This window comes from Lottia gigantea (assembly GCF_000327385.1).
Source record: "Lottia gigantea unplaced genomic scaffold LOTGIsca_26, whole genome shotgun sequence".
Taxonomy (NCBI): Eukaryota; Metazoa; Mollusca; class Gastropoda; family Lottiidae; genus Lottia; species Lottia gigantea.
This window is the reverse complement of record NW_008708797.1, coordinates 174,571-183,372: the sequence shown is the minus strand read 5'-3', so window position 1 is coordinate 183,372 and position 8,802 is coordinate 174,571. Positions and strand designations below refer to the sequence as shown.

Genomic DNA, 8,802 nt, shown 5'->3' with positions numbered 1-8,802 from the left:
GCACTTGAACTAAGAAATATATAAAAATAAAATGTAAGCCAATTGCCATAGCCTAGCCTAGGCCTAAAATGATTCACTGTCCATTTCAACAAATAAGTTAGGGCCCCGAGCTTATATTTATACCTGGTAGTTAAATAGACACAGTACATTAGGCATACTTTTCCTAGGCACTCGGTCATTTAGACAGACATTAATCAGGCACATCTTCAATTACTCATATATTAGTTTAGACAGAGAGATTTGGGCACATTTTTTTTATTAATTATTAGGCACATATAGTATAGGCCTATTAATTTTGACGCATCCGCTTTATTCACCTGAAATAACATGAAAAAAAGAGAAATCGTCAAAATAAATACATGTGATTAATTGATGGTGTGCTCTGGGCCTAGAAAGCTTAAAAAGCTTAAAAGTCTAAGCCTAGCCTAAATAATAATGATATGTTGACTCGTTCGATAGAAATGTCGATGTTGATGGAATGAAGGTGTTCGTTTTTTTTCTCATTGACCTACTTTTATGACATTTGGAGCTAATTTCAAATACCAGTACTTTATCGCCGAGATCAGACTTTCGAAAACATTTGATGGAATAGAATAATCTTCACTGAAATATTTGACTGCTTTTTTTATCAGTGAAATGTGTGGCTTCTGATAGCCTAATATCAGACGGTAAATCTAGGCGAATCCTGCCTTCATTGCCAACATTGTACAAAAAGTAGAACGTAATACTCTTAATCATTTCATTTGCTAGTGGAATCAGACTTGCCATCGCTCAAAATACAGCATAGAAGACAAAGCAAACCAAAGACAAACCCGGACGAATAAATTTTATTATGGACAGCACTTGCACTATAACGTTAAAGACGCCTTGATGCGACATTGTTTGTCTAACCTCCGGTCGTCTTCGTCACGTGCCTTAATAGGCAGGGCTTATGGTCTGGTTGGCGATTCGCGAATTATAAAAGCTGAACTAGCCAATACAAATCATGACTTTTCAAATCATTTTGACAGATATTGAATGATATGCTTATAGGGCCTATAGCTAAAGTGATACTACGTCTTAGAATGAACATAAAATTTAATTCTCAAGAATGGTCAATATGAGTATGTATACATCAGTGAACTTACCTGGTGTCATAAAGTTACAACAGAATTCATACCTCAATTCATACTCAATTTTGTTGATTGCATGTAAGAAAGAATACAATAAAACCTTATCCTAATTTACTGATTGTGATTTGATTTCCCCCATTTAGACTATGGTAGCTTTAAGTTTTCCATGAACTTCGAAAAATTATCAGCTGAGTAAGGCTTGATGAAACTGGTAACAGTTTAAGACCTGTCAATATAACTAACATGTATCTTTAAAGCCCTCCTCCATAACCAACAATTCTTTACCCTTGAAATTTAATGACAACAGTTCGAAATGGATATTTTCATGATTACAAGGCTCAAAATACCTTTGCAACTTCTTTGCTGGGAGATTGCCTGGTCTTCGGAGATTTCCGGAAAAATACGAAGTAAACGGACTTGAGGTTTTCAACCAATCAACTTCTTACAAGAACTTTTCTACGTAAAAGAACAACAAAATGGCGATGAAAACAACAACAATATCACAGTCTAACTGTGTTTTCTTATGTAGGTTCCTCATTGTTTTGTGTTCGCCTAATGTTCTATGTATATTTATTTGTATTTATGCTTATCTTTGCATTTTAATATTTGTATTTTGATACGGAGTCTCTGAATAATCACGAGATTTCAACATTCAGTCAAAGCAATGACTGTCCTATTTCATTTGTGATTTTCTATTTCAAGTTTATGTTTATATTTCTATTATTATTATGAATCCATTAAGAGGTGATTTTAAAAATCATGTAATGATGTTGATTGTCTAAAATTGCTCCAATGGACTACAGTAGGCCTAGAACTAATCCACTACCAATGGGACTTTTCCCCTCAATGCCTTTTCATTTGTAGGTCTATAGGACTTATAATATACTACTACGTCAAATTTTTGTGTGTTGTGGCTTGTGGTAGCCTAATGTAATAATGGCAAATTGATAAAAGATATGTTGTGAATATTTCAGCATTTCTTGTAATACTGATATTAACAGTTAGTGGTGAAGATATTGTTCCTACTGAACATGAAGCCTGTCAATTCTGGCAAAATGTGGCCCATCAGATGTCTGCACAGACTAGATCACAGATGCATTGTACTTCAAATGGTACCAGCTCTGCAGATGTTTGTACTAAATTAGATTGTACAGGAACATACAAATATCAGGTAGTAAAAGTGTTAACTTTAGTTTATATTGTTTAGTCTATTGGTAAAATAAATAATGGTTTTCTATCACAATTTGAATGTTATGGTGAAAAAAAGTTATAAGAAAATAAATTTTATAAAACAAGGATAATTCTCTATGGCAAGCCATAAGCATAAACTCAAAGTAATTTTATGTCTATTACTGTCTTATTTTTTCAGACGTTTATACCCTCTAGTTCAGATGTTGAAGTAGATTATTGTTTTGGTATAGTTCTTAATCATTGTGTTGAGCCTATTACTCTTGATATTTATCTACAAATGCCACATCAAAGTGTTTCTTTCCAACAAAGAGTCCAACATGATGAAATGATGAAAATTCCAGGTAATTTAATAAAAATTTAGTACTATTTTTAATGAGTATTCATGGTTTAAAGGGTTACAATTGCATAATGAGCTGATAGACCTCAATTTCAGATATATAAGCTTATAGTACATTCCATAATAAAATCCAACATATTTCTTCTACAATTCAACAAATACATAAATTTAGACTATCGTCACTTCAAGGACTAAGTGCTAAGCTTAGATATTACCAATGACCTTTGGTTAATTGTAGCAAATTTTTGAACAGTTTTTTTCCCTTAATTTTTGTTAATAATTCTTTGTATACCAAATAGCAATATGAAATTTTTGAGGGTTATTATTGAATCTATTGTTCTTGTGAACAGGAGGAAGTTTTAAAGAATCACCCCTTGGTACAGCTGATGTCTTTCTTAATTTTCATATGGTGAAAATATCTCCACATCATGTAGAATTTGGTGTAAGTATTTATCACAATTATTCTTATATAGCGTTATAGTTCAATATCCAAAACAATGTCAAAAAAAAGTTAACGGGCTAGAGTGATAGCTGTTGCTGCTTTGAGGAAATAATGACATTGATTAATATTACAATTGTGGCATCATAGGTATCTCTCCATTGGAAAATGTTAAAAAAGATCTGTTTTGTTAGTCTACTGATCTAATTCTACACAAAGCCAGATAATTTTCATTTCAAAGAGTGATACATATAGGGTAGTAAGCAAATATTTATAACATGGTTGCATGAATAATTGAATATTATTGATTCAGTTATATTGTAAATTTTTTGGATTATTTGTCACAAACTTATAGAACCATGCTGATTAGTAAGAACATATTTGTCATTTTGTATTTCATACAGATGTCAGTTAAAGTAAGAATATCTACGACTGTTGGACTAGAGTTTTGGCCAAGAGATCTGCAAAGGACATTGGTACCTAAAGAAAACATCCCAGTACCACCTTGTGAAAGTAAGGTATTAGCCACTGCACCTTCAATTACATTAGGAACATGTCAACCACCACATTGGAGGCAACCATCATCATCTGAAGCACCACCAACTCACAGTAAGCCAACAGAGAAGTCTGGTAAGTATTTGTTCTTTTTCATTTAGCTGATCTTGTCATGTGTGATCTCATAAGCTTAAGTTAGATTTCAGCATCTAGCTATGAAGAGGACATGCTGTCATGTGTGTTTGCATGTATTATGTAACTGTTGATATCAAGTTTTAACAAGTTTGCTGCCAGACCAAATCTGTGAACATTTTGGAAATTCAAAAGCTAAATGTATCTATATTTCAAAGCATATCTTACTAACTATTATCTGTGATCTGATCTTCACACTTTATCATCTAACACTATATTATACAGCAAAGAATTGCCACAACACATCCTCTCTCACTCTCTCTCTCTCTCCTGTTTTGGGCCAGATATATCTTAATTACATTAATATCTTTAGAACCACCCTTAGTTAACTAGAATAAATTTATTTTAAGGATCTACCCCCATTACAAGTGTTTCTATTAGACCCACCATGCCTAGTCATACTAAAGCATCATGTAAGCGTTTTTATTTTGTTATGCTTATAGTTTACGGCATGTTTTACTGGAGTTGCTTATTATTATTCATGCATGTATATTTGTGTAGTTTTTGACAACAGCAGGTCACTTAAAATTCTTGAATTGATCTTAGAGTAATTATATCCTAGAAAGTTAAGATTCCTGCTATTTGAGGTAGTTGACTTAGTGAAACTATGCATAATGCATGCCAGAACTACATTTTATTGTGTTCTATCACCATGTCAAAGGATATAGTCATCTAAATATTTTCTTTACAAAATAATAACCTGAAAGATCACATTTTCAGCTAAATGCATTCAAATCTTTATGTCCGAAGCTCTATTAGCTATTATTGAAAGTAAGCTTATGTATTTAAAAGATGACTATTTCCATGACCTCAGTAATGCCGACTGTTTGTGCTATTCTTTGAAAAGTATCAGGATGGAAATGATTATCTTTGTTTAGTTTGATACTATTTACTGAAAGTTTAAGTGTAGACAATTCTTCCCAAATGCTGTATTATCTACAGTTATATGGGGGCAGATTTGCCATTTTCTATATACCTGTACGACTAGTCTTTTTCACTATCAAATGTGGATAATTCTGGGCACACATGGATTTGACAGTTAGCTGTAACACTATTACTGATTAGATTAGCTGGAAAATTCTTGTTTCTGACACTAAGGTTTGGTTAAACAATTGGCAAACCTGTCCTTTTAAACTGATTTAGATTAATCTTGGTAATGGAGGTATATAATCATAAAAGGAAGTTTGAGTTTGATAATTTGTAATGATTTAAAACATTTTTTTTTTACAGAAATATAATGCAACTATTATTATACAAATTTAAAATTTCTTTTTTTCATTCCAGCAACTTTAAACAAGACATGTTCTGATATGATTATTTGCTCTAATGGTGAAGGTTGTAATATAGAAACCAAACTTTGTCAATGTACGCCAGACTTCCTCTATGATGCCAAAATAGGAGCCTGTGTCTCGCTGAACCAACTGGGAGAGAAATGTGATATAGATATGATGAATGAATGTGGTCCCAATGAGATGTGTGATAAGAATGGAGTTTGTGATTGCATTGATGGTCATAGTTATAATACTATAAGACAAATTTGTGTTCACCAAGATATAGGTAAGGTATTCCCTTTTCTATTCTCCAAGGACTTGACTCGGATTCTTAATACATTGGTAAATTGGTACTGAAAAATGTATTTTTTGTGTAAAACTCCATATTACTTGTCTAAAAAAATTCTTTGTACATACAGATATTGTGACAACAATTACAACTATGATATCACCAATAACAACACCAATAACACATGCTCCTCTGGCTAATACTGCACAATCTTCTACCAACAGTAAGTTTTCTTCTTTAAATATCCTTGCTCTACAAGTTTAGGATAACATGGCAGATGTAATTTTTGAAACTTAATGACTGTCTGTCTGACAAAGCTATTTAACCTTATAAGAAAATAATCTTCAGAACAGCAAGTCTTTAAATTAACATACTATTAAGGATACATACTGATTTTGTTGTTGTTTCAGGTACCGCTATTATTGCTGGCTGTGTATCTGCTGTTGTAGTATTAGTAATCATTGGTGTTGTTATTTATTTAGCAATCAGAAGAAAACAAAGTCAGTATTATGATAGACACGCTTTGATTTCTGATGATGATGATCCGTTGGTTATTTAATTTCCCTTTTAGTATCTCTATATTCTTGTACACTTTCAATTTGCTATACACCATACAGAAAGAAATGAAACAATTACTAAAATAGATTTGAACTATATTAATGCTTTTGATAAAACTTTTTCTATATAATCATATCTTATTATTAATATTAATTTGTGGATAGAGACTATTAGAAAAGTCCCGACAATAATTGACCTAAATAATTTATATTTTTTCTTTCCAATACAATAGAAATCCATAATGTTCCAGATTTAGATAAGAGCATACTTGTGACAAGTCAAATTTTCATTATTATTCAGGCAGCTTCAACTTTTCTTCCAAGGGAGATGACTCTAATACAAACTTGATATTTGAAGATCACAGTATTACAATATAACCTATTACATACCAAATACAAAATTTTGAATTGGAAAAATTATAAGAGTTTGAATCTCAATACCTCAAAATATATATTCTTAATTATTACTAATATTAACTTTTTATGAATTTATTAACATATATTAATTATAAAATAAGACATTCTGATTGATTTTTTAAAAATTTATTTGCATTTTAAAAATCATGGGAATTACTTACTTTTCTTTTGAATCTCATACATACATGAGTTGTAATATGGTATTTGCTTAAAAAACTAGTTCTTAGTTGAACTAGGACTGGTTTTACTTTGGCCTTTTCTTTTTCCATGATAATGGTTTACTGGGGACAAAACCCAAAACTATAAATATCTTTTTTACTAATGCTGTATATTGTTGTGCCTTATTTAATATTATATTATACACAGATAATTTATAACTTTAAAATAAAGTATGTAAATCGTTAACAGGTTATACAAGTGTACTTGAAATATACTTTATAATATTTGCTCGTAATAACATTTTTTTTTTAATTTTGAAAATCTATTCTGAATTTTGATCTGAATTTGGTAATTTTGTGGTTTTTATATTATTTTTGTACAAAATTCTAGTGGTTACAAGAGTGGACATTGAACCACAAATTTTTACCTGAAAGAAAATTTGGTAATATAACTGTTTGAGTTCAAAGATTATATAGTTTTCAATCTGATTAAATTATATACCTCCATACTTCTTTTTTCCATTTTGGTAACCTCATATTATATTTATATACGGTACTGAAATAGCCACTCTCGATAGTAAGACAACATTTTTTTTATACAAATTCACATTGTGGGCTACCATCATTAAGAATAGTTGGATAGGAAACTTAAAAAAAGGATTTGTTTTAATCAGATTGAGTGTTTGAATGTACACAAAATATTTGGTTCTACTCTAGTTGTTAAAACCTAACAATTAGAGTAGGTGATATATTTTATATGCGTGAAATTCATGTTACTTTTTTATATTTTTATAATTCTTATGTTCACATCTTCTGTTTATGTTACTTTTGAAGTATTACTAATGTTATGTTCTGTTCTGTTCTTGTTCAAATAGTTGATTTGTCTAGATTTCTATTCAACTTCATAAAGAATAAATATATATGTATGTTATTCAAACTGTGATCAATCGACTCAGAAAAGAATTTTCTAACAATGTCAAATCCAGAACATTTACTTCTTTCTTTTCCAGATTTTATTCAATTAATGAAAATCTCATACTCACAGCAAAGATCATTGATAAGTTATTTGATAGATTGAATGAGATATTAATTCCTCTCAGTTTCAATGTTGATTGACTAGATCCATACCTAATTATGTATTTCAATTTGACTGACTAGTTAACCCTGATGACTGTCTTATTGTAGACATATGTAGTGTTATACACAATTCACTGTCATATGCAATGGTGACCAGATTATGAAAGAATTCCTTTTCATTAATTTGTTTTTGACGGAGGTAGGTCATGATTGACAGCCACAAGACAACTTCAAAGCGACTGGCTTATCTTGATCCCAATAGATAGCCCTAAAGGATAATATGATTCATCTCGGTTGTTATAAGACTGCATAGAAATGTAAGAAAGTTATTTGAGGATTTTGATGAACATTGTTGAAGCCATGCTGGTTAAGTTCATGGTTGTGATGACAGTGTTGAAGCCATACTAGTTAGATTCATGTTGTGATGGACAGTGTTAAAGCTATGCTTGTTAGGTTGCTAGGTGTGATAGGTAGTATATGAGCCAGGTTCTTGTGCTTGAATGTGAAGAAGCCATGTGAATCGCTGCTGAATAGGTTCATGGTTGTGATGTGCAGTGTTACAAACATTCTTGTTAGGTTCATGTTGTGATTGAAGGTAGTAATCAAAAGGAAACAAGATCCTTTCTGGTGGAATCAGTCCTGATTTGGATCTCAAATTATTACATATTATACATATTATATGTGAAACTCTTTATTTACTAATTATTTTGACAATTCAGTATTTATTTCCTAACTCAGTTTATTGTTTGTAAAGTGTGTATATTGCTTCAATTAATTTTTGTATATTATATGTAATATATTTCTCAAATAGTTGTGTTTTTTTCTCAAAAATTGTCTCCCATTTAAACTTTAGTTATGTTCCAATGGAATTGGTAAAACTGTGATGTGATCTGATAAAGGGTTCAAGCCACTGTCTATTTTATAATTTTATGCCTTGGTTGGGAACTTAAACACAAATTAGCTGGGGAAAGTGACCATAGAGGGTTTAAAGAAGCCAACATCTCAACTGTTCTTGCAAATGACTCGGCATGAAATAAAATGTGATTGCTTAAAATTATCCTTGATTTTTTAACTTGACGGATGGATGCATTACAAAATGTACATCATACCTCAGACTGTAACAATAAAAATATACTCCTTTCTTTTTTAGATTCTGTCTTATATAGAAATAGAAGATAGCTTTCCAGGCAAGGTAACATATGCCCACTGGCAGCTGTTAGAAATGATAAAACAATCTTTAGTGACTAAAGTATGAATTTTCTCATAT

General features: G+C 31.0%; 1 protein-coding gene across 1 annotated transcript; it reads left to right on the top strand.

Annotated features, from left to right (window-relative positions):
• Positions 1-1,572: 1,572 nt before the first annotated feature.
• Positions 1,573-8,347, top strand: LOTGIDRAFT_232122 (hypothetical protein). Its single transcript, XM_009055928.1, has 8 exons — positions 1,573-1,637; positions 2,087-2,283; positions 2,482-2,644; positions 2,991-3,082; positions 3,484-3,709; positions 5,051-5,323; positions 5,457-5,549; positions 5,737-8,347. Exons 1-8 carry the CDS (start codon positions 1,589-1,591, stop codon positions 5,883-5,885), a joined length of 1,242 nt encoding a protein of 413 aa, XP_009054176.1. The 5' UTR covers positions 1,573-1,588; the 3' UTR covers positions 5,886-8,347.
• Positions 8,348-8,802: the final 455 nt, after the last annotated feature.

Bases quoted from the DNA above. Each gene is read 5' to 3' on its own strand.
- LOTGIDRAFT_232122 (XM_009055928.1), top strand. From the start codon at position 1,589: ATGGCGATGAAAACAACAACAATATCACAGTCTAACTGTGTTTTCTTA. The intron at 1,638-2,086 runs GTAGGTTCCTCA...TGAATATTTCAG, and splicing joins GTCTAACTGTGTTTTCTTAT to CATTTCTTGTAATACTGATA. The intron at 3,710-5,050 runs GTAAGTATTTGT...TTTTCATTCCAG, and splicing joins TAAGCCAACAGAGAAGTCTG to CAACTTTAAACAAGACATGT.